At 40.1% G+C, this 27199-nt stretch overlaps 1 protein-coding gene across 1 annotated transcript in view; it reads right to left on the bottom strand.

Moving 5' to 3' along the window:
* Positions 1–507: 507 nt before the first annotated feature.
* Positions 508–27199, bottom strand: part of DNAH5 (dynein axonemal heavy chain 5) — a 323290-nt gene continuing 296598 nt past the window's right edge. The window contains exons 75-79 of the mRNA XM_024247511.3: positions 26483–26698; positions 20587–20799; positions 11482–11634; positions 10841–11072; positions 508–2322 (exon numbers count right to left, since the gene is read on the bottom strand). Coding sequence (XP_024103279.2) covers positions 2171–2322; positions 10841–11072; positions 11482–11634; positions 20587–20799; positions 26483–26698 — 966 coding nt within the window. The 3' untranslated portion in view covers positions 508–2170. The remainder of the gene's footprint in view (positions 2323–10840; positions 11073–11481; positions 11635–20586; positions 20800–26482; positions 26699–27199) is intronic.

Consider the following 27199-nt stretch of genomic DNA (forward strand, 5'->3'; position numbering starts at 1 on the left):
CTTCACAGGAGGTGCAAAATATATATTTTTTAGTAAATCAATATTGGGACAGTTGAAAAAGACTGCTATATGACTCTGCAATGGTACCAAGCCTCTGGCTGTTTTTTCTCCATGTCTAAGACCATCAGAAAGCCTCTCCATTGCAGGAGAGATTTGTTCAATCGGTCCTCCCTTGCCTACCTGACTGTGGAATGCCCAGCACCTTTTGGTGGGAGGAGCCTGGGTAGGGGTGGGTGGCTATGCACAAAGGGGCCTCATTGACTCATCACTGCTTCAGGGGCCAGCCATGTTGAATTAGTTCCTAAAAGTTCTTAGTTGTTTTCATGGTATTTTTCTACTTTGGGTCTCCAAGACTCATGCATGCATACTAACAGATGTGTATCACAAAATCACATGAATGAAACATTTTCAAATTATTTGATAAAAAATCCAGTTTTGAAAGCTTATTTCTAGACACTTAGTGCCAATTACCCCCTTTTCTGATAAACAACAATTATGAATGAGGCATTTAGTAAAACATTTTATTAATTCCCATGATGCCCACATTTTCATTACTTGCTTTTCAAAATGAAATGATTGTTTCAACACAATTCACACAAATCAACTGATACACTAATCCACACCAAAAGAAAGAACTCACAAGAAAACAGTATCATCTAAGATGGTGGGAGTCACAGGAGCCACTCAGTCCTAACTCTCATCATCATGAGCATGAAATAATGATCCTGGTCCACAGAATGAAGCCCAGTGAGAGGGACCCACACTTGTCTCCCGGTATCCACCTACCAAAAACCGTTTATCAAAAAAAATGCAGTTTATTCAAAAAATAAAGATCCAGAGCTAACCAGAAGTTTGTAAACCACAATTCTAATTTAGTACTGACTACATTTTCTAGTCAATGGGTTAGATGAGAGTTATTAATAACGTGTAACCAGAATTTAAAGACAAATATGTGGAAAGTTCCTTTGATAATGTTTCCTAATTAATAGAAGTCCATAGGAAATCCCTACACACCATCTAATATTTCTACCCTTTATTTTCTCTCCTGATCATCACATTTTTTTCAAGCCAGAGATAATTCTTGCTATCACATCTGTTCTTATTTTTCTGTCTTGCCATCTAATCTTTGTCCACATGCAAATATATTTTGCTGTTATAATCACAGTGTGCTCAATATTTTGTAAACTAAATCTTTCACTTAACAGTCTGGGTCTGCCATTTTCATATTATGGAATCTTCAAAATTGTTTTTTATGGTTGCCGAATATCTCTAAATTTCCTTAAGCATAGCCTGACTATTGAATATTTATGATTTTTCCATTTTTTTCTGTTATTAAATGCAATTTTATATAGACTGTTTTCAGTCTTTTAAATTGTTTCCTTGATATAGAGAAAATAAAGATCCAATTGTGTGAATAGTTTTATTGCTCTTTCTGTATTTAATCATTTTACAAAAAGGTTGGGCTGATTTACATTGCTCCAGCAATTTGTGAGTGGATCAGTTTTACTGACAGCATGCTATGATTTACTTTTAGCTTTAATTTTTATTATAAGAATTATCAATTAGTATTTCATTATTAATTATAAGTAGGCTTAAACATTGTTCTACGTTTATTCTCTATGTTTACGTAAATTTTCTATTTACATTCTTAACCCATTCTTCTATTTCCATCTATTTTCTAAAAGGTATTTTTAATTGGCTGCTTGAAACCCTGAAAATAAGTCTCTTAACTTGACCTAAATACGAAAGGCAATAGAAGCAAAATCAGCACAAACTTTCCCTGTTACCTTCAAGAACTTGGCTGTTACCAGGCCACATTAACAGAAGAATAATTCCTTCCAGAGAAATACTGTCTGCTTACCCTAGTCAGTCTTCAGAGCGAAGTAAGAAGAAAATGCACTACTGTGGATTTGAGGGCCACACTTCATTAGGATGCTGTAAATTTACTTTTATATCACTAAATAACATTTTCAACAAACTCAGACATTGGTCACTAATGATGAAACAGGTAAAATATAAGCATCCAATTAAGGAGTGAGGAAAACCTATCCAGCTCATTAATTGCATAAACAACCTGACATACACTGTCCAGCAGTCATACAGAAATACAGGTTACAATAATTTAGATCTTGCATTTTCCAAAGCATTGGGTGGGGACACTCCACACATGTTACTTGACATCACAGAGAAGGGCAACCCCACGGAGCACCCAGTGTTCAGGGGTCTGGGCCGTCCTGAGGTCCACAGCGGCAATGTAGTTCAAGTCCGTTCGAACTGGCTTCTTATAGATGGGACAGGAGTAAAACCGAGGATCTCGTAAAGCTACAAAAAAATCATAAAAGAAAAGAACTTGGTGAATTTTCCACCTTAGAGCCCAAGGAGAATGCAGAGCCATGCTTCTGCATTCTGTAGGTCATTGCAAAGACAGATGGGTTTGGCAGAATGAGGGACATTCTTTCTGAGGTCAGGCAATACCTAGATGTGAGGCAGATGCTCCCACAGGGTGCCAGCAGCTGTGGCAAGACACCCAGACAGCCTCTGGTGGCCTCCGCTGGCCCCTTGCCCTGAACCATGGACAGTAACACATGCCCACATGCTTCCTCTCTCTCCTTTGCACCTGTCCACTCAACATCCCTTCCACCTGTTCTCCTTCACCTCCTCACCAAACCTTGAGCACACACACATCTCATTTTTACTCAGGCATCCAGCACCAGTGGGCATTACTTTATTATTTCAAAATCTTCAACCCCACAGGCCATAGTCTACATCACATTTTAAATCCTAGGACAGAGGGTGCCTCCCCACCCCCTAGCTAAATCAGGTATTGTGAATTCTCCACATATGTAGAGAAATAAAATTGCTGGGATGCAGAGAGTAATGGCCCAATTCACCTCCCTGAGACTCAATCTAACTTTCTGGAGTAGAAGAATAGATGCAGTTTCCAAAATGACACTGCAATGAAAGGCAATCTATGTATGTCCGTCCTTCAGAGATCCTTTCTAACGCATCCATCTCCACCCACATGCTCCCTTTCTCTCCAGCCTTGGAAACCCCATGCTCAGAGACAGGTCCAGGTCTGTGGAGACTTAAACTTATACAATTCATGAGGGACCTCTTTAAGAAAAGGAGTAAAATTTATAAATAAAAAAGTAGGCTTTGGAAGGAGACTCTGCCTGTGAGCAGCCTGGGAGTTTAAGCATCATTAGCTTCTTATGAAATCCACTCTGCCCACAGTAGTTTATCTGCACATCTCCTAACATGCATCTCAGGAAATAGTATATTATTTAATATTCTCTTCCAGATTATACATTTTTTGTGGACAAGAGTGTGTCTACACCCATCCCTGTACTCTTCCAGAAAGTCAATATTATATAAAAAAAAAAACAACCCTCACTTAACTATTCAGGTGAAATCACATTTAACTAAGAGGATGCTCTGCTTTTGTGAATTAATGGTACAAACATGGGCACTGAAACACATCAGAGTTATTGAATTTATTTCTCAAAACTGACATGCTCAAAAATTTACCTTTTCCAGAAAATTACAAAAGCAAGGCACTATCAGAAACTAAAGTCTCATTATTTGATCCAATAGAACTTGTAACCTGCTGTGCCCTGTGTTTTTACATACCCACTATAAATTTAATTAATTGTATTAGAAGAAGTGAAACACTTGAATACAATAATGTTATACATAAGTTTCAATATAAAATAAATAATCCTAAAGCAGTGATTCTTAACCAGGGACAATTCTACTTACAGGGGACATTTGCCAATATCTGAAAACATTTTTGGTTAACACAATAGTGGGCTTTTTGCTAACATTTTTGTGAATAGAGGTCAGGGATGCTGCTAACATCCTATAATGCACAGGACAGCTCCCCCAAAACAAAGAGTTATCCAGACCAAATATGTCAATAGTACCAAGAGACTGAGAAATCTTCTTCTAAAACAACAAAGATATTTTACAGTATTTTAAAACTCTGTGTTTCCTTAATCTCATGAAATTAATCATTAGAAACAACCTAAAACAATGTGATACCTAATTTTTAAGTCTGAGTATAATTTTTCCAATTTCTATGCACATATCACTAGTAATAATAATTAGGCAAATATATATGAAAAATTCTGAACAAGTAAATGAATGACAATGAATCATGCAATACGGTTAACACTAACTATACTCACTGATATAGTTAAATCCTTTAATCCTGGGATCTTTAAACATGTAACACATATAAAACTCATTCTTCTTGCTGCAGATTTGATTCACCATTTTATAAACCTTGAAGTAAGCCTTTGGTGCCTTACATCTGAATCTCATGACAATTACAATAATTACAACTTGAGAAGTATTTGACTACTTGGATTTTAATCCCAACAGAAAAATGGAAGGAAAAAATAGCATTCTCTTCAATAAGCAGGTAAAAATAATTTTCTGAAATATTTATCCAATTCTATTTATTTTTAATTGCTTCAGAGCTGAAGGTGCTCGTGCCAAGTCACAGCATGCAGCAAACTTCTGCATAGAAGCCACTGAAGATATAATTTCATAGTGAAAACACTGACAGATGCTAAACAACTACAAAAGCAGATGATTCGAAACCATCCCCCTGCTTAGACAAATAACTTTGAAGACAAAAATAAGCATGCTAGGTAGGTAGAAAAAATCAACTAAGTATGTTTGAAGCCTTAGGGTTCCAGAAGGAGGAGGAGAAGAGCTTGTGCAAATTGGCAAGCTATATCCTTTAGGATCTTAAAGGTTTTAATAAAACACCTTGGGGGAATTTCATTTTCTGACTATTTAACCTCCCTATCTATCTTGCATTTTTCATCTACATGTGAGTGTACGTTCCATATATTCTTTCCAACATCCAAAATAACCGTTACATAGAGAGTCTCTATAGAATCGTTAAATCATTCTTTTATTTAACCACCCTTTTGCTAATAACATGTAAATTACTAGACAGTTCACTCTTAACATACACTATTTCTTTTAATCCTTTAAAAAGCATGTGAGTTAAGCATGTTAATAATAGTAACAATTGAAAAAATATTTATTATATGCTTCCTATGTATATAACATTGTCAGTTTAATTCTCTCAACAATCCTATATGATGGGTACTAATATTTAATCATTTTACAGATTCAAAAACTGGGACAGAAGGAGGTGAGTCATCCAAGATTAGAGAGCTATAGTGATAACTGAGAATGAAACTAGTCAGAATGGATCCGTTGCCTCTCCGTTTCATCTCTGCACTATGATGGGATGCACTATGCATGTATACCTCTGCCTTTGCAGAAAACATGAAAATGAAATGGACAGAACTAGAAACTGAGTTCAATTTGTGGCATATTTGAGATGCCTCCAAAGCCACGTGACTAATGACTAGGATGATAAAAGCCAGGAGAACAACCCGGGTATCCTGGCCCTGGGCCCACAGTCCCCTACCAGTGAACAGGGGCACGAGCACTTTTCAGCCTGCAGCATGACGGAGGGAGGTATGGGGAAGGAAAGCACCATCCGTAGAGGGTTCTCCCTGTGCCCTCCTACTGCCTACAGTCTACCTTAGCAGGTACCTGAGAAAAATTAACTCAGGACTTCGATATTCAAGGGAGCTGTCCTCATTTTGAGTTTAGCTGACCCCATTTTCAAGTTTCATGCCAGGCACTAAGAGGACATGTAAACACAGAACCTCAAGTAGAAGATTAACCACGGGAATTCCCAGAGGTTTGCATATACCTCACGACAAACAAATGTGATTCTGATACCAGCTTTCCCTGTCAGTAGCCAGGAATCATGGGCAAATTACCCAGTGTCTCCAAACCTTAATTTCTCCATCTGCAAAATGAGGATGATAAATTTGACAGAGTTGTTGTAAAGATTAAATAAGTTAACACATGTATGTGCCTGGTATAATATAATGCCTGGAATGTAGAAGGTACCTAAGATAGAGATGTTATTTGACACTTCTTCATCTCTCAGTCTCCACACACACATACACAGGCACACACACATACACACACATGCACACACACATACACATATATACACATGCACATACACACACATGCATCTACTTACGCATGGACCTTTTCACTAAAACAATTTCCCAGACTCATGTTTCCCATGACTTTAACAGACTTCCAGGTTGACAAGCTGACAGTGGATTAAATCCTGTGGGCTCAGGAGCCAGGAGGAGGAGCCAGGAGGAGGAGCCAGGAGGAGGAGCCAGGAGGTGACCCTGGTCACCACATATGGCTATCCCTACCCCAGTCCCAAATCTGCACAGTCTCAGGTCAGAATGGGTCCGACGGTGTTCTTAGATACACTTTTTCCTTAGCAGGAAATAACCGTTGAGACCCCTCTTGCACCTGCTTAGTGACCAGAGGTACGTAGAAGGCTTGCCTCGTCCCTCGCAAATGTTCCAATCACGGTTTTCCATCACGTCAGCTACAGCTCTGAAGTTCATTGAGAATCATCAATCTGCTCATATAATAAATCTGTGAAGACACATATCTTTCTTCTATCTGTCCTTTTCAGCTTCCTTTGAGAATAGAGGATCTAGACAGTGTGTGTGTGGCTTTACCCTCTTGGTGAATTTAGTACTATTTGAATGACTTTTCCGTGATTTTCTAGCAAGAAACATGATTTCTTTTTAAAGTTTCAGGGTATGTCACTCAATTTTTAGAGTTAAAATAAATATCTAGATTTCTTCTTGTAGAAAACAAACCAGTCCTATATCTATATTTTAATGATTATTTAAATCGAAAAATTTCTTTCATATTAATGTAAAAACTGTTAACTATAAGAATTCCAATTTTTAAATGCTGCACTTTGGTCATTAATGGTGCTACACACCCTTTTAAGTCAATCAGAGCCCGGCTCAATTATCAAAATTGAGTAAAAATTAAATGTATCGCATGAAAGGGGTAACAGAATGTTAGTTTTCCATCACTAAAGAAATACCTCTTCAACAACAAAGCTATTTGGCAAACCAAGTTTCCACCAACTCTTACTGAAATCAAAAAAGGAATAAAGAACTAAAGTTTTCTTTTAATACTTTGACATTAGCCCCTTTTTCCTTTGCTTATTTTATTTTCTCCCTTACCTGCTGCTAATGAGCATCACCACTGGCTAATACCCAGCAGGGTGGGTATAGTTCTTCTATAAAAATCTGTTCTTAAATCATAAAGAATTGCCAATATTATAAAATTATTACTTTATTACTACCATGCTGAGATGTTCAATGTCAAATTGCCATGAATTTTTATGGTTTAGTCACAAGAAAAAATAGGAACATGTAACTCAACTGGAAAAAGGTTTTTGTTTCATTTTATAAGGGAAACATTTTTACAATATGTTGACTAGATGCAATGATATGATAAAGCAATTTTTCTAAAATACTATTTTTGGCTAAAGGAACACTTGATTATTATTTCTATAAAATAATTACTGTCCCAAGATGTCACACTACCCTAAGAACCAGTAAATACAAAGCCATAGGCAGTATGCTTGCCTAAGCCCAGGTAGACACATTTATCTTTTTAGATTCAACTAATAAATACTGAACTACACCATGTGCCAAGCAGTGTGCTGAGAACCTTCGTGTTCCTAATCTGATGCTCAACTCTCCCCTTCACATGCTCTTCTTCCTTCATGTTTTAAACACTGGTCCCCTCCTAAGGTAATCCTTATTCCCTTCAACAAATCACAACCTCTCTAGCTTGTTGTCCTCAAAGCAAAAATCATTTCTCTAGCAAACTTTTGTAAAGACTAAATGAGACATGGTGTGAAATCCACCTTTAAACATTCTCCATAAATATCATTTCTCTCTTCCAACTCCTCCATTTCCACATCTACCTGAAGAACCTCCTTCATGTGGAAGCTTTATTATCCACCTACACACTGCTAACATCCAGCTAACCTGGACTGGGTCTGTCTTCTAAATCCCAGAACTAAACTCTTCATCAAACCCAGCACATCCATTACCACCTCATGACTTTCCACTCTTGCCTCTGCTTCAGGATGTTAGTATAGCCTCTTTCTGTCACTTGGATCTCAGCTCAATATTTCTCACAGAACTCCTAAATTATCTTACACTCCAACCATGTGTATGGCTTGAATTTGCCCCCTAAAATTTCATGTGTTGAAAACTTAATCACTGGTGCAACCATATTTGGAGGTAGAGTCTGATAAAAGGTGATTGGGTCAAAAGGGTGAATCCCTTATGAATGAATTAATGTCATCATCATGCCAGTGAGATAGTTATTGCAAGAATGGGTTGCTATAAACCAAGTCCAGCTCCTGGTGCCCCTCTCTGTCTCACACGCTTACTTCTACCTTCTGTCTGTGACCATGGAATGACCCTCACCAGATGGTGGCATCCTGCCCTTGGACTTCCCAGCCTCCAGAACCAGGAGCAAAATAAATTTCTATTGTCTATCACATGCCCAGTCTGTAGTATTTTGTTATAGCAACAGAAAATGGACTAAGACACCACGCATGTGTTTTTTGCAGAGAAACAAGAAGTATCTGAAATCAGTATGTTCATTTCTAGTCAACTCTCATTAAACACAGTAGTTATGTCCTATAAAGTCACCATGAATATTGAATTAACAAACACCAAGCCATTTCTCCTAGGGGAAATACAGGGTTAGTTTCCTGCAAGCCTCCGGTCACAACATTTCCATCAAGCAGTCAATACACGATCTTGTTTCATGTGTGTTTCTGTTTAAGGATATCTTTTTAATATATATGGTTGATTTATTACCATTGCACTGAAGGCCAACAGCACTATAACTAATGCCTGAAGTCAGTTTGTCCAACACATGTATTTTCTCCATAAGGCACAGCCTTCTTGTGCTCAGAAACAGCAGACTTAAACACTACACTTGGGGGCCATTTTAAATAGGAAAAAGCACCCCCCAAAAAATTGAAAAACATAGTACTAAAGAGACAACAAACAGGACACTTAGTTGTAATATGAAAGCTGGAACAAGAAGGCACAGCCTCACCTTGTTTGGTCCCAGCTAGAAATATGTATGTCCGGCAACTCCAATTGTTTGCTGCTTTGCACATGTTTGTGAATGACCATAAAAGTGCCATTAGTATTGATCTGGGGGCTATAGAGAAATTTTAGCAGGTAGGCAAATTCACAGATACAAATCTGTGAGTAACAAGGCCCAACTCTATTTGTTTCTTTTACGGCTATCACCCCTGTTTGCGACTCATCTCCACGAGAATGAGAAGCCTGTTTGGTCTTTTCTCCGTGCTGCAGCCTCAGCACTAGGGCAGTGTTTGGCAGATGGTCAGTAAGCAGTCATCGAATGACCAAGCGAGCTAATGCTATTTCCCTCTGCCACGAAAAGTCTAACTCCCCATAACTCTCATTCTTGTCCTCCAAAGCACATCTCAAAAGCAATCACCCCTAAACTCCTAGACATCTTTATGTTTTCTTTCTGAGCATCTCTTTCGTAACATGCACCAATCTGTATTTTCATTATTTACTTACTATGGATCTCTGGGGGCTGGATCTGGTTCATAATGATCTTTGCATCCATAGCACCTAAGGTTATGGCTGGTAACTATTAGACATCCAGCAAATGTTTGCTTAAAAAATAAATACTTGGGGCCGGGCGTGGTGGCTCATGCCTATAATCCTAGCACTTTGGGAGGCCAAGGGGGTGCGGATCATGAGGTCAGGAATTCGAGACCAGCCTAATCAACATGGTGAAGCCCTGTCTCTAGCAAAAATACAAAAATTAGCTGGGTGTGGTGGTGCACACCTGTAATCCCAGCTACTCAGGAGGCTGAGGCAGGAGAATCACTTGAACTCGGTAGTTGGAGGTTGCAGTGAGCTGAGATGGTGCCACTGCACTCCAGCCTGGGTAACAGAGCGAGACTCTGTCTCATATAAATAAATAAATAAATACTTACAGTTCATAAATTATTTTATCCCTTTACTTGTTAGAATCTTCTGTGCTTCTATCATAAAATCAGTACTTCCTTGGGGTCCACTATCATGGCTAGAGTTTATGGTTTATGCTTCTAAAATGAACAGGGAATTCCCTCATGTGCTGAAATGTGGTTATTGCTGTGAGATGTTAGCTGAGTGAAAGGTGACCAAAAAAAGTCACCAGAAAACATCAATCCAACAACGGAAAATAGTTTAGGCATTTTTAGACTTGTCAAGTACAGCTTTGATAATTTTGGTAAATTAGAATCACGTGTGTACTTCACAGAAGTGTTATTACATTCAAAGACTGAAATAAGAACCCAGTATTTTACCATTAGCTACAGGATTAAGCCAAATGCCTCTGAATTCAGTCTAGACTTCACTACCTGGTTCAAACCTCCAAGTTGGTAGAACCACAGCCTCCAAGTGAGCCCTGTGCAGTCTTATCTAGAAAGTCTCCTTACCACAGCTAACCCTACCACATTGTATCCATTCTTCAAAGCTCAGTCCAGGCCCAAATGCTCCTGAGACTCAGCCGCTGCCCACTTTATCCCACTGTTATCTCACTCTCCTTTCCCATGCCTATTAATTATGCCAAACATTTCTTTCTTATCTCATCAGCTAATATTTCATGAGTATCCACACATGTTAATCTGCTTTATTAGATAAGCAAGTACTATCTAGAACTATTGCCTCCTCAATATACTCAAGAAAGTGCCTAGAGGTCAGTCAGTCCCCATTAAACATGGGTGTGAATGTAAAGCTAGTTGATAAGAGAGTAAAATCTCTACTACATGATAACAAAAATAATGAAATCCTGTGTTGATAATGTCATCCAAACGAACAATGCGAGCCCTTACTGAAGGTACAACACAACTTACTATTGTTTTCTGCATAAATCCTTATGACAGGCATCAACTCAAAGAGCACTTTTGGCTTTGATTCAATGAGTTTCATGTTCCTCTTGTCCCAGCCAGCACCTTCAAGATATAAGCCATAGACATAGACACCCTCTGTGGGAGGGGCAGAAATGTCGTCCTTCATCCATTTGGTGACTTCATTGCAAAGCACCATATTGTCCAGAGCCCAGCCTTTGTTGGCCCGAGTTATTTCCTATTCAGGGCAGCAAAAGATGAATGGAGCAGTTAGAGATTTGTCTTAATAGAAAGAGCATAATAGTAATGAAAGCTTGGCTCCAAATCACTCTAACTCGAAGGAAGTACAATAGTATTTAAAGAATTAGCAAGATTCTCTCATAAAAAAAAAACCACATTCTAATTTAGCTATGTCTACTTTAAAAAGAAATAACAAATCAAATACAAAAATAAGAAATAAATATTTTGAAAGTCGAGCTAGCAGCCTAACAACAACTGGCTGGGATTTACGTTTATGACAATGTAACTGCTAGTATCAAAAAGAGACAGTCATTCTCTGTCTTATTATAGTCTTTAAAACTATAATGAAAGAAAATCCTGTGGAGGAAAATTATAATAACACAACAGGTGCAAATCAGAGCTCTTACCTGTCGCATTGCAGTTAAAAATCCCTGGGGGTTAAAAAAACCTGTCATCCAAAAGCAGTGAGGTCGGCCATTGAAAACCCACGAGGTAAACTGGCTATTTCTTTCTATAAGTTCAGTAAACCAGAAACCCAGTGTACTTGAAACCCAAGAAGCCTGCAATGAAGACATTAAAACAATTAATTGATATAGGTTTAATACTGCAGTGTAAACCAGCTATGTTCACTGAAAAAAAAAAGATGAAATATCAATTTCACTTTTATAATGAAAAAAGTCCCTAAGTCATGAATTTTCCCTGGATTCTGGCATAAGCGTTTCAAATTATTCTTTCTCCTTAATAATACTAACGCTACTAAGATATGACAGAATATACTAGTCATCACATGAACATCAGATCAATTCACAGAGCTGTTCAAGATACCTAATGTCAATTGAATCACTTTCCATGTACCAATATATTCCTCACTGATTCTGCTGTAAAGGAATCAAAACAATTTATTGGATTAAATTTAAAGGCTTTTGTCATTTTTCCTTAGGTTACAATTTCAATCTATAACACATAAAAAATGATTTTTATTTACCTAAATATGCTCATGGTTTATCAAGATAAATCAACACTTTAAAATAGATCCCATGCATAATAAGTTGAAGAAGACTTGCTACACTTAATTTTAATGGGGTAAACAACAGTTATTTTCCAGAATGTTTGTCCCTTTAGAATACACTTTTATTTCCTCTCTTGAAGGAGCAAAAAATGGAAACCCAAGACTCTTTATCATCCACAAACTATTTGCATTTATTGCTTCTGACTTTCTCCCTGAATTCACCTGTGGAGCTTCCATTATGACAACTGGCATGAATATGTCATTAATGTCATCAGCAGCAGCAGTGTAAGGTATCTTCAAATCATAGATTATAATATTTTACTGTAATTGCAATATTTTATGTATGAATAAATGTAGTCATCAACCTGGGTATAACACTTGAATTTCAAATACCTTAAGAATTAATTTGCCTATTTTTCAAGAGTTATTGAGATTCCAAAGTCTGATAATAAGCTGAGAAGAATAAAAACCTGAATAAAATGATCATAATTTAAGAATTAAATCACTCATTGTCTGCTATCTTTATAGGTCTGTTAACTAAAAGAGATGTGTGTTTATACTACGTTCGGTCTGAGGGCAGAGGGAGCCGCTAACGAGAGAGTGCCCCTGACAGGGATTCCTGTTCCAGAGCCTCCCAGGTCCTACCAAGGTGGGTGATCTGGTTTGGTAGGGAAGGAACTCACAATGGCCAGTGATCTGGAAGATTCTCCCTCTGTCCTTGGCAATGAAAAGAGGCAATTCAGATAGAAAACTCTCTGGCATGGGCAATGGATTTATTAAAGATGAGAAGGAAATAAAGGGGTCTGGTCAAAGCTGATTCTGAGTCTCTAAGCTATGTGATGAGAGGGATGGAGGGTGGTGTCATCAAATAACATGGAGAAGACAACAAGAAGCAGTCCTACTCACTATATGCTGCCTGCAGAACTCACTGCCTCGTAATCTGCTGAAGCCCTGGATGACATACCTGAGGCTCAGCACTAAACAAGTCCTACTGCCTTCCCATTTAGCCAAGTAACCTACAGAGGCCAACCCTCTATCCTCCCACCCACCAACCTCATGTCTGTGCGCTGCCCTTTCTGTGCAGCCCCCAACCTGACGGAATCCCCCTCTGTCCTTGGCAATAAGAAGGGGCAAGCCCCCCTCCCAAGCCTTTCCACTCTACCTTCAGCATCTTCAGTGCCATGATCAGAAAACTCTTCTAGATCCTCCACCTCATTCTGGAACATTCTCTCCATCCCTTCTGTTAACTGAAGTGTGCCCCCCACCCCACACTCTACCCAGGACAGACTGCTTCCCTCACAGCCTTCTCCAAATGTAGGCTACTGCTTTCCTCATACTCAACCCTCAGGGCCAGGAGAAGAGGAGATGACCTTGTCGTTTCTGACTGTTATTGTCAGATCATCACACTACATCATTCTCTTCCTTTGAGTCTCTTGCCATCTGGACATACTATCCTTACCCCTTCTTGTTTCTATCACCTACTGGTCACTTCCTCTTATTCATGAAGGAATTTGGCTCCTGATTTACTCTTCTACTCAATCCCCCAAATAATCACGAGGATGATGACTATGATAGTGTTAGTGGTGTTGGTGGTGGTGGTGGTGGTGATATGGTAGTGGTGGTGGTGATGGTGGTGATGGTGGAGGCAGTAATTGGTGGTGACAGTGGTGGTGATGGTCGTAGTGGTGATGGTGGTGGAGGCAGTAATGGTGGCTGTGGTGGTGACAGTAGTGGTGATGGTCATAGTGGTGATGGTGGTTGTGGTGGCGATGGTGGTGGTGGTGCAGTTTTGCTATTAATAACCACAAGCACTTACATAGCACTGGCCACATGCCAGGCGCTGTTCCAAGCACTTCACACACATCAACTCATTTAATCCTCACAATAATGCTAGGAATTATATAATGCTATTATTTCCCTTTTACAGATAAGGAAACTGAGGCACAACAAGGCAACTAGCATACCCCAAGTTAGACAGCCCATAAGAGACATGATTTGAACCTGGGTATTCCGGCCAAGTAAGTGCATACTCAAAACCCATATGCTGCCTTTATTTACTTTCATTAAATCATTCTAGGTGACTTCAGCATCCATGTGAATGATGCATTTAACATCTTACTATCTTATCTCATGACCCTCTGCTCTCTAATGACCCTGATGTCCATTCCATTTTATTCCTCTGCTCCCATGCTCTCATGTTAAATTTTGTCATCCTCAAACACTAGCCTGTTGGGAGGTGCATTTTTTTCCACTCCTATATTTCCTTCTATGGGGAGACAGCTCCTTTCATATAACGTTCCAAGATCCTTGACCCTCTCATTCTCCCCACTCCCAGGAGGTAAAGAAATTCATCTGGTTTCTGGCTGTTTCAGAGACAGATTCTGCTCATCAGATGTCCCATGTGCCCCCTATACTTCTCAGCCTCACATGCAGTTAGGTTGGGTCCAAGGCTCTAGTTCTGATCTATAGACTGTGAATGAAAGTGGCACAGGTCACTTCCTAATCCAGAAAGTCTAGACCTAGGGTGCCTTGTCCATCTCCCTTCCCTCTGCTGTGATGACTTCAGAGGCCACATGTTCCAGGTGGTACAGCTCCCAGATGACAAGGCCTCCATAATGAGGGTCCCAGAGTAACTGTGTGGAGCCAAGGATGCACCCAGCTGGTGAGGGGCATAGGAAGTAGGGTGCAGCTACAACAGCAGCTCCTGAAGTATGATCAGTGGCTTAGCACTAGGGCAGCAGGACGTTGGAGAAGCCATAGCAGCGGTGGAAAGATAGAGATACAGTTAGGAAGCCCAGCGAGCCAGCCCCTTCTGCTTTTATTACTGGGGGTAGCAAGGGGAAAGGGACCACACACTCTCTTCTGCTCTCACACTCTCTTGTGCTCTTGTGCTCTTGCACACTCTCGCTTCACAGGGAAGTCTCTGTAGAGGAAGCTGTCTAGTGTAGTGCTGCTGGTGGGTAAGTCTGTCTGATTCCGAATACTGTTTTTAAAACCCCAAAACTCACCTTCCAGCAGATAGAAGCCACATTGTTCAATATCAGCTTTATCAGTAAATGTTCTCTAATCTGCACTACTCCTTTTCTGCCATTTAATTGCTTTGGAATTCAGGTGGAGAAAAGAGCTAGCTGTTTAGCCGCCTTAAGAAATCCAACATGCACCACCCCCATTCCACATTCCATTCTTCAACCACAATCTCCACTTCCAGTTCACTTGTTCAAGGACAGTCCTTTGACCTAAGCACGGTATCCGGTTCTTTGGTTCCATGATTTTCACCTCATCCATAAATTTTGTCCCATCTCCCTTATGCTAGGTGAAATAAGCCAGGCACAGAAAGGCAAATACTACATCATCTTACTTATATGTGGAGCCTGAAAGAGTTGAACTCATAGAAATAGAGAGTAGAATGGTGGTTACCAGAGACTAGAGGGTGGGGTGAGGAGGGAGGGAATAGGAAGTTGTTGTTCAAAGGGTATAAAATTTCAGTTAGATAAGAGAAGTATGTTCAAAAGATCTATTTTACAACAAGGTGACTATAGTTTATAGCAATAGACAATTTTTTTTTTTTTTTTTGAGAGGGAGTCTGGCTCTGTCACCCAGGCTGGAGTGCAGTGGCGCGACCTTGGCTCACTGCAAGCTCCACCTCCCAGGTTTACGCCATTCTCCTGCCTCAGCCTCCCTAGTAGCTGGGACTACAGACGCATGCCGCCACACCCAGCTAATTTTTTGTATTTTTTTAGTAGAGACGGGGTTTCACCATGCTAGCCAGGATGGTCTTGATCTCCTGACCTCGTGATCCACCTGCCTTGGCCTCCCAAAGTGCTGGATTACAGGCATGAGCCATTGCGCCCGGCTGCAATGGACTGTATTCTTGAAAATTGCTGAGAGTGGCTTTTAGATCTGAACCACAGAAAATGTTAATTAAGTATGTGAGGTAATGCCTATGTTAATTAGCCCAGCTTAGCCATTCTACAGCATACACATCTTTCAAAACAACATGTAGCACACCATAAATATATATAATTTTTGTCAAGTAAAATAAATTTTAAAATAAGTCTTTAACAGTTTTTGTCCCATCTCCTCTCCTCTCGTCTTCACCTTCCATCATTATAATCTCCCCGTTGAGAATGGCTTCCATGACCTAGCTACCTCTCCCACTATGGGTTGAATTGTGTCCCCTCAAAACCATACATTGAAGTCCTAACCCCCAGCACCTAACAACATGATCTTATGTGGGAACAGGGCCTTTACAGAGGAAATCAAGTGAAAATGAGGGCATAAGGGTAACCCTAATCCAATATGTTGCTGTCCTTATAAAAAGGGGAAATTTGGACACAGAGACAGATGTGCACAGAGGGAAGATGATGTCAACGTACACAGGGCAAAGAAAGTCATATGAAGACAAAGGGAGAGATTGGACTAGGACTGCCACAAGCCAAGGAGCTCCTAGGGCCACCAGAAGGTAGAACAAAGCAAAGAAAGATGCTGCCCTAGACACTCTGAAGGGAGCATGGCTGGCCAACAGTTCCATTTTGGACTTGCCACCTCCAGAATTGCAAGAAAACAAATTTCTTTTGCCTAAGCCACCCAGTCGGTGGTACTTTGTTATGGCAGTCAAAAAATCCTACCACACCTGCCACTGCACTCTCCAGGTGGGTGTCCAACACGGAAGCTCCTCAAGTATCTACCTTCCCAGGCCTACTCCTGGCAGTTGAAGCCAGCTGGAGGCGAGGCACACCAGTGAAAGCCGGTTTCATTCACATGCATAACTTGAGATCTCAAAGGGGTGAATCCTGTTGCCTTTCCATGCCTGCATTTCTGTCTTGATTTCCCCCTTCTTCCAACCTTTAGGTGTAGCAGGGCAAGTGAATGAGGAAGTGGAGCAGAAGTGAAAATCTAGGGAGCAGGGACATTGGGAGTGACCAGTCAGGTCAGCCCTGCTTGGGTTCATGCTGTGGGTGTGGAGTCCCCCAGACAATGGCAGGAGTCAGATGGAAAGGAAGCCATGGAGCAGATCCAGATTTTCCCAAGAAATAGGTTATACAAGACAGCTACACCTCCCACTCTTTTCCTATGTATGTTTTCACCATAATTAATCTTAGCAACTTCACTTATGCCTCCCCATAACATGGGTGTGCATACACATCACACACACACACACACACACACACACACACACAAATACAGAACAAAGAGAAGAATACAATTTAGGCTCCATCCCTTCAAATGTCCTCTACTAAAATACACTTATTTTCCTACTTACAAAGACACTCAGGAACTCATTTTACTTTTCCAAGTCAAAAATTATTCCTTAAAACTGTATCTGTCTTTAGCACAATTACTAACAAGTAACCAGTGAACATGCTGTTAAATTCTTATCCTCTTATTTTGATATATACATACTACATACTGTATTTACAGATGTAGTGATACTGGAGGGGGGCAGGGAAGTGCTGGGTAGAGAAGGGCAGGGTCCCTGGTGAAGGCTCCACCCTCAGGCTTGTGCCCACAGACCTAAGTGAGAACAGGCACTCTTGCTTTCGTGCCCAAATGTTGCATTTTCCAAGACCACTCTGGCCCACCATGGCCCCCATCCTGTGCCCATATAAACCAAAGAGACCATAGCGGGCACACACACAAGTGGCTGGATGTCAAGAGAAGCAGAAGCGCAGAAGGGCACACTGACAGACACCAGCAGATACTGGCAGGACCAACAGATACCGATGACAGTGGGACGACGTGGAATTTGCTCAGGCATGGTCAGAGAAGAGTCCGGTCACTGGGCGGCCCAACTCCAGGGGAAGACCACCTTCCCACTCCATCCCCCTTCTGGCTCCCCATCCACCTTGCTGAGAGCAACTTCCACCACTCAATAAAACCTTGCACCCAACCTCTAAGCCCACATGTGAGGCAATTTTTCCAGTACACCAGAGCAAGAACCCAGAAACAGAAAGCCCTCTGTCCTTGCGATAAAGAAGAGGGTCTAATTGAGCTGATTAACACGAGCCATCTGCAGATGGCAAAACTGAAAGAGTATACTGTAACACACACCCATTCGGGAGCTGTAAACACTCAACCCTAGACACTGCCATGGGGTTGGAGCCCCCCAAACAGTCCCCACAACCTGCCCCTCTGCATGCTCCCCCTAGGGATTTGAGCAGCAGGGCACGGAAAACCCAGCTACACCCCTGTCACATGCCCTGCGAGGGGGACAAGGGAACTCCTCCCATTTCGACAGCATATAGCAGAAACTTTTTTTTTTTTTTTTATACTTTAGGATTTATGGTACATGTGCGCAATGTGCAGGTTAGTTACATATGTATACATGTGCCATGCTGGTGCGCTGCACCCACTAACTCGTCATCTAGCATTAGCTATATCTCCCAATGCTATCCCTCCCCCCTCCCCCACCCCACAACAGTCCCCGAAGTGTGATGTTCCCCTTCCTGTGTTCATGTGTTCTCATTGTTCAATTCCCACCTATGAGTGAGAATATGCGGTGTTTGGTTTTTTGTTCTTGCGATAGTTTACTGAGAATGATGATTTCCAATTTCATCCATGTCCCTACAAAGGACATGAACTCATCCTTTTTTATGGCTGCATAGTATTCCACGGTGTATATTTCCCACATTTTCTTAATCCAGTCTATCATTGTTGGACATTTGGGTTGGTTCCAAGTCTTTGCTATTGTGAATAATGCCGCAATAAACATACGTGTGCATGTGTCTTTATAGCAGCATGATTTATAGTCCTTTGGGTATATACCCAGTAATGGGATGTCTGGGTCAAATGGAATTTCTAGTTCTAGATCCCTGAGGAATCGCCACACTGACTTCCACAAGGGTTAAACTAGTTTACAGTCCCACCAACAGTGTAAAAGTGTTCCTATTTCTCCACATCCTCTCCAGCACCTGTTGTTTCCTGACTTTTTAATGATTGCCATTCTAACTGGTGTGAGATGGTATCTCATTGTGGTTTTGATTTGCATTTCTCTGATGGCCAGTGATGGTGAGCATTTTTTCATGTGTTTTTTGGCTGCATAAATGTCTTCTTTTGAGAAGTGTCTGTTCATGTCCTTCACCCACTTTTTGATGGGGTTGTTTTTTTCTTGTAAATTTGTTGGAGTCCATTGTAGATTCTGGATATTAGCCCTTTGTCAGATGAGTAGGTTGCAAAAATTTTCTCCCATTTTGTAGGTTGCCTGTTCACTCTGATGGTAGTTTCTTTTGCTGTGCAGAAGCTCTTTAGTTTAATTAGATCCCATTTGTCAATTTTGGCTTTTGTTGCCATTGCTTTTGGTGTTTTCGACATGAAGTCCTTGCCCATGCCTATGTCCTGAATGGTAATGCCTAGGTTTTCTTCTAGAGTTTTTATGGTTTTAGGTCTAACGTTTAAGTCTTTAATCCATCTTGAATTATACACCAATAACAGACAAACAGAGAGCCAAATCATGAGTGAACTCCCATTCACAATTGCTTCAAAGAGAATAAAATACCTAGGAATCCAACTTACAGGGATGTGAAGGACCTCTTCAACGAGAACTACAAACCACTGCTCAAGGAAATAAAAGAGGATACAAACAAATGGAAGAACATTCCATGCTCATGGGTAGGAAGAATCAATATTGTGAAAATGGCCATACTGCCCAAGGTAATTTACAGATTCAATGCCATCCCCATCAAGCTACCGATGACTTTCTTCACAGAATTGGAAAAAACTACTTTAAAGTTCATATGGAACCAAAAAAGAGCCCGCATCGTCAAGTCAATCCTAAGCCAAAAGAACAAAGCTGGAGGCATCACACTACCTGACTTCAAACTATACTACAAGGCTACAGTAACCAAAACAGCATGGTACTGGTACCAAAACAGAGATATAGATCAATGGAACAGAACAGAGCCGTCAGAAATAACGCCACATATCTACAACTATCTGATCTTTGACAAAGCTGAGAAAAACAAGAAATGGGGAAAGGATTCCCTATTTAATAAATGGTGCTGGGAAAACTGGCTAGCCATATGGAGAAAGCTGAAACTGGATCCCTTCCTTACACCTTATACGAAACTCTTTTTTTTTTTCTTTTGGCGTGACTTTTGATGTTAGGGTGAGGCATGTTTCCTTCTATGAAACCAACATCATGGGCTTTGGAGTCCAGGAGCTTGGGTTTAAATTCTGATTCTTGGAATACTTAGATCTGTAATCTGAGAAAAGACTTAGCCTGTCCCAACCTTAAGTTTCTCATCTGTAAAATAAGAGCAGTAAAATACAAAATTTAAGTAAAATAACGCATTTAAATGTCCTAGCAGAGAACCTGATTCATGGGATTTGCTAAAAAAAAACTTCCTTCCCTACCTATGGTCTAAAAATACAGGGCTATAAGGGGCTTAGTCCTTATGCAAAAGAATCATGTTGACTAAATTATCCTTTCATGCTTTCCACTTGCCAATTACAACTCTTCATAATAGTAGGTGAACAGGCAGAATAACAGCAGGCTTATACATACTTTTTTCCACCAAGCAGGGATTCTAGCATCAAACATGCAATCCAATGCATCTCGCAGATTTTCGCTCATGATGATGGTGCCATCAATAGCAAGTTTCAGCTCAGTGAGGGTGCTGCGGACAAGGCTGAGTACCCTTTGCATTCTGTCTATTTCCTGCCTGAGGAAAATGTTCATAGGCTGGAACGGCCCCATCTTCTGCAGCCTCTCTTTTACCTGCCATGGAGATATTCAAAGCACATGTTAACAATTAGCTACCAAGGATCTTATAGACCTGGTTCCCTGGGGCCTCTGAACAGGCCCAAATTCTTACTATTCCATAAATAATAAGCTTCTATTTTATTGCATGGCAAAAAAATAAAAAGAAAGAAAAGAAAACAGAAAAAAGTATCTGTTAGATGACCAGCCCGAATTTTCATGCCATGTGGGAAAGAACAGGCAGCCATTAATTCACAGAAGAATGTAAAATGCATGACCACAACCATGCAGTCTTCCAAATAGCAAATGCACTTATCAAGAAACTCCCTTTCTGCCAATCTGAGCTCTTTCAAACCCACATGTGGACACACACAAGCAAACATGTACACACACACAACCATTCTGCTGGCTATTTCAAAAAACTAGAATTCTCTTTTAAGAGCTTTCTGTTTTTTCCATCAAAGCATCCATCCATCCCCCCATCCATTCATTATCATCCTACAAGTATTTATCGAGAGTCTTCTATGTATCAGATATTGTGCTAGGCTGAGTTGCTATAACCTAAGGTAGCACTGACAAATTCAGCAAAAGGATGGAGACTCTTCTAACTCCTGCTACTTACCATGTTTATTTATGTAGTTATCATTCTATTTTTAGACATTTTTATCACTTCCTAACTATTTCAACCCGTTAGACATGAATGACGCCTTGCCTGACCCTATAATGAAGAGTGCTTATGAAAGCTGAAAACAGTATTGATTTTTCTCCAAGCAAGTGATCAGAGGTTATTCCAGGGACATTATCCCCTTGACTAAAGGTCCTTAAGTTCAGTCTGTAGTATTAGCAGCCAAAATTGCCTGCTTAGTAGAAAACAGTGGGGTACAAAAGATACAAAATGCTACAGGATTCCTCTTGAAAATGAGGTACAAAAGGGAAAAATACAAAGAAATAGGGTGGCTCTGTGTTAGAAGCACCAAATGATTGTCCAGGTCATCTCTTAAAACTATAAGGAAAATCAGCTACCCCTTGGAGTTGGTTTAATCAAAGATTTTTATTTTTTTATTTTGTAAATTTTTAAAAATTTTTTTCGAGAGCATATGTAATTGAATTGTTTGTAACTCAAAGGATAATTGAAGATTTAAAAAAATACTATCAGGGTAACTCCACAATACTCATTAAGATGTTAAAAAAAAGAAAACAGTTGGGGGACAGAGGCAAGACTAGACTGCAGCTCTGACTTGGATGGACAGAGCAGTGTTCAGAGGCTTGCATTGTGAACATTAGCTCCAGATCGACTCCAAGAACAAAGCAGCAATCCCAAGAAGACCCACAGACTCTGTGAAGGAGGTGGACTGCTCCTGCAGGACCCAGGAGACACCCCAAATACTGTGAGTGCCCCAAGTGCAGAAGTGGGAAAGGGAGCACCTCCTCTCCTGAACACACACCCCCACTGAAGAAACTGAAGCAGCCACAGCAAGACAAGCCCAAGGAGAGGCTGAGCTCAGACACACCTAGCCTTGCCCCCACCTGGTGGTCCTTCCCTACCCACCCTGGTAGCAGAAGACAAAGGGCATATAATCTTGGGAGTTCTAGGGCCCCGCCTATTGCTGGTTTCTCTTCATACTACCACAGTTGATGCTCTCTGGAAAGCGCCACCTCCTGACAGGAGGTCAACCAGCACAAAAACAGAGCATTAAACCACCAAAGCTAAGAACCCTCAAGGAGGAGTCCATTGCACGCCACCGCCAACTCCGCCAGAACAAATGCTGCTATCCGCAGCTGCGAGACCCACAGACAAGGTTCACATCACAAGACTCTGTGCAGACAACCCCCAGTACCAGCCCAGAGCCAGGTAGACTTGCTGGGTGGCTAGACCCGGAAGAGAGACAACAATCACTGCAGCTCGGCTCACAGGAGGCCACATCCATAGGAAAAGGGGGAGACTACTACATCAAGGGAATACCCTGTGGGACAAAAGAATCTGAACAACAGCCTTAATCCTAAGACCTTCTCTCTGACAGAGTCTACTCAAATGAGAAGGAACCAGAAAACCAACACTGGTAATATGACAAAAATTAACATTCTAATGTCACACCTCAAGGAACTAGAGAAACAAGAAGAAACCAAACTCAAACACAGCAGAAGAAAGGAAATAACCAAGATCAGAGCAGAACTAAATGAAATTGAAACAAAACAAAGCAATACAAAAGGCAAATGAAACAAAAAAACTGGTTCTTTGAAAAGATAAATAAAATTGATAGACCATTAGCAAGATTCACCAAGAAAAGAAGAGAGAAAATCCAAATAACCTCACTAAGAAACAAAACAGGTGACATTACAACTGACACCACTGAAATACAAAAGGTCATTCAAGGCTATTATGAACACCTTTACACACATAAACCAGAACACCTAGAAGAGATGGGTAAATTCCTGGAAAAATACAGCCCTCCTAGCTTTTATCAGGAAGAATTAGATAACCCTGAAGAGATCAATAACAGGCAGTGATGTTGAAACGGTAATTTAAAAATTACCAACATAAAAAAATCCAAGACCAGAAGGATTCACAGCAGAATTCTACTAGACATTCAAAGAAGAATTGGTACCAATCCTTTTGACACTATTCTACAAGATAGAGAAAGAAGAAACCCTCCTTAATTCATTCTATGAAGCCAGCATCACCCTAATACCAAAAGCAGGAAAGGACATACACAAAAATGAAAACTACAGACTGATATCCTTGATGAACATAGACGCTAAAGTCCTTAACAAAATACTAGTTAACTGAATCCAACAACATATCAAAAAGAAAATCCAGCATGATCAAGTGGCTTTCACACCAGGGATGCAGGGATGGTTTAACATATGCAAGTCAATAAATGTGATACACCACATAAATAGAATTAAAAACAAAAATCACATGATCATCCCAATAGATGCAGAAAAAGCATTCGACAAAATCCAGCATCGCTCTATGATTAAAAGTCTCAACAAAATCGGCATACAAGGGACATACCTCAATGTAATAAAAGCCATCTATGACAAACCCACAACCAACATAATACTGAACGGGGAAAAGTTAAAAGCATTCCCTCTGAGAACCAGAACAAGACAAGGACGCCCACTCTCACCACTCCTCTTCAACATAGCCCTGGAAGTCCTAGCCAGAGCAATCAGTCAAGAAATAAATAAAGAGCATCCAAATCAGTAAAGAGGAAGTCAAACTGTCATTGCTTGCTGACGATATGATCGTTTACCTTGAAAACCCTAAAGACTCCTCCAGAAAGCTCTTGGAACTGATAAAAGAAATCAGCAAAGTTTCTAGACACAAGATTAATGTACACAAATCAGTAGCTCTTCTACAGTGACCAAGTGGAGAATCAAATCAAGAACACAACCCCTTTTACAATAGCTGCAAAAAAACAAAATACTTAGGAATATATGTAACAAAGAAGTCAAAAGACCTCTACAAGGAAAACTACAAAACACTGCTGAAAGAAATCACAGACAACACAAACAAATGGAAATACATTTCATGCTCATGGATGGGTAGAATCAATATTGTGAAAATGACCATACTGCCAAAAGCAATCTACAAATTCAACGCAACCCCCATCAAAATACCACCATCATTCTTCAAAGAACGAGAAACAACAATTCTAAAATTCATATGTAACCAAAAAAGAGCCTGCCTAGCCAAAGAAAAACTACAAAGAACAAATCAGGAGGCATCATACAACATGGTACTGGTATAAAAATAGGCACATAGACCAACTGAATAGAACAGAGAACCCAGAAATAAACCCAAATACTTAAGCCAACTGGTCTTCGACAAAGCAAACAAAAACCTAAAGTGGGGAAAGGATACCCTTTTCAAAAAATGGTGATGGGATAATCGGCTAGCCACATGTATAAGAATAAAACTGGACCCTCATCTCTCACCTTATACAAAAATCAACCCAAGATGGATTAAGGACTTAAATCTAAGACCTGAAACTACAAAAATTCTAGACAATAACATTGGAAAAACCCTTCTAGACATCAGCTTAGGCAAGGATTTCATGACCAAGAACTCAAAAGCAAATGCGATAACAACAAAGATATATAGTTGGGACCTAATTAAACTAAAGAGCTTTTGCATGGCAAAAGGAACAGTCAGCAGAGTGAACAAACAACCCACAGAGTGGGAGAAAAATCTTCACAATCTATACGTCTGACAAAGAACTAATATCCAGAATCACAACGAACTCAAACAAATCAGTAAGAAAAAAACAAACAATCCCATCCAAAAGTGGGCAAAGGATATGAATAGGCAATTCTCAAAAGAAGATATACAAGTGGCCAATGAGCATATGAAAAAAATGCTCAGCATCACTAATGATCAGGGAAATGCAAATCAAAACTACAATGCAATAACACCTTACTCCTGCAAGAATGGTCATAATCAAAAAATCAAAAAACAGTAGTTGTTGGCATGGATGCAGTGATCAAGGAACACTTCCACACTGCTGGTGGGAATGTAAACTAGTACAGCCACTATGGAAAACAGTGTGAAGATTCCTTTAAAAAGTAGAACTACCATTTGATCCAGCAATCCCACTACTGGGTATCTATCCAGAAGAAAAGAAGTCATTCTACAAAAAAGATACTTGCACATGCATGTTTACAGCAGCACAATTCACAACTGCAAAATCGTGGAACCAACCCATCAATTAACGAATGTATAAAGAAACTGTGGTATATATATATACACACCAACATATATATATATATGTATGTATGTATGATGGAATACTACTCAGCCATAAAAAGGAATGAATTAACAGCATTTGCAGCGATCTGGATGAGATTGAAGACTATTATCCTAAGTGAAGTAACTCAGGAATGGAAAACCAAACATCATATGTTCTCACTGATATGTCGGAGCTAAGCTATGAGGACGCAAAGGCATAAGGACGATACAATGGACTTTGGGGACTTGGGGATAAGAGTGTGAGGGGGGTGTGGAATAAAAGATTACAAATATAGTGCACTGCATACTGCTTAGGTGATGGGTGCACCAATATCTCACAAATCACCACTAAAGAACTTACTCATGTAACCAAATACCACCTGTACCCCAACAACTCATGAAAAAAACTTTTTTAAATTAATTCAATTTAAAAAGATGTCAAAAAATTAACTTTCATCATCATAAATTTGCTTAGAAACTACTTACATACTAAAAAATATCAATTTTCAAAACTAATGAGATGAAGAAGCTGCAGAGGTAATGATATAAATGTAGACTCTCTGAAATAAAGAAGGTCTGAATTTTAAGGTGTGCATTAAACTACATAAAATGTATTTTTTAAATAATCAGGTGTTTTAATAATACTTCGCTTTATTTTGAACAAATGGCAATGTAAAGTACCTCAGGGAAGGTTCAGAAAAGCAGTTCTAATCCATCAGTACACACTTGTAAATCAATCGTAAGTATTAACATTCTCAACAAGTTTCCTTATGGTTTATATATTGAAAAGATTACATTACATTCATGGATGCAAAAACTTCTTTTTCTGGTTCTTTAAGAAGCTGGTTTTTAAAAGAATGTTTTTTATTTTCAGGAAAATTACTTTTTGCCCTCCTTTCTTCTTCCTCACTCTCCCAACCGAAGATATGCAACCCCAGCTGACATTTTGTCAGGATTTCATCAACTCACTTCAAAGGGGACATAGTCTGGGGGCAGCTTCTCCAGCATATCATCAGCCAGCCGGGCCACCACTGCCTCCCGGGTCTCATCCCCTCCACCAGAGCTGTCCTTGGGTTGGATGCCTAGGATGGTGTCCAGCACTTCCTTGGCCAGCTTGCTCTGGTAGGTGATGTCAGCATTGGGGTGCAGCCCAAACACCTCAGGGCTGTCGTAGGCAGGCAAACTCTGAACAACAAACACCCTAGATAAGCACAGACTGCCAACATAAGCACCGTCTAAATTACACTATTTTAGGAAACAAAAATGCTTTTATGAGGATATGCATTTACTTAAGTCTTATTGGTGTCAAGCTACAAACCTCAATAATTTCTCCAGAAAAGAATAAAAAGTTTCCTTTAAAAAAAACAATTAACATTGAGAAACAGACAGTAGGCTCATGGCTCTTTACAGTCTGCACCTCAAACAAAATTTAATCAAGAGAGACTGTCTTGTTATACAATATGTGAGATAGAAAGGGAGCTGTGGATTGGTGTTTTGCTTTCTGACAGTCTAACAGACTTCAAACCAGTTGTCCAAATCAATGTTGTATAACTAATGGTTATTATGTTTAGAAGATACCAGGAAATGACAGCTTTAGTAATCGTGGTCCAAATAAAGGCAGCACGTGGGAGTCGTACCCTCCCAGGGAAAAAGACAGAGACTAGGAAAAGAGAGAAACTGAGAAAG

This window comes from Pongo abelii, chromosome 4 (genome assembly GCF_028885655.2).
Source record: "Pongo abelii isolate AG06213 chromosome 4, NHGRI_mPonAbe1-v2.0_pri, whole genome shotgun sequence".
Lineage (NCBI taxonomy): Eukaryota > Metazoa > Chordata > Mammalia > Primates > Hominidae > Pongo > Pongo abelii.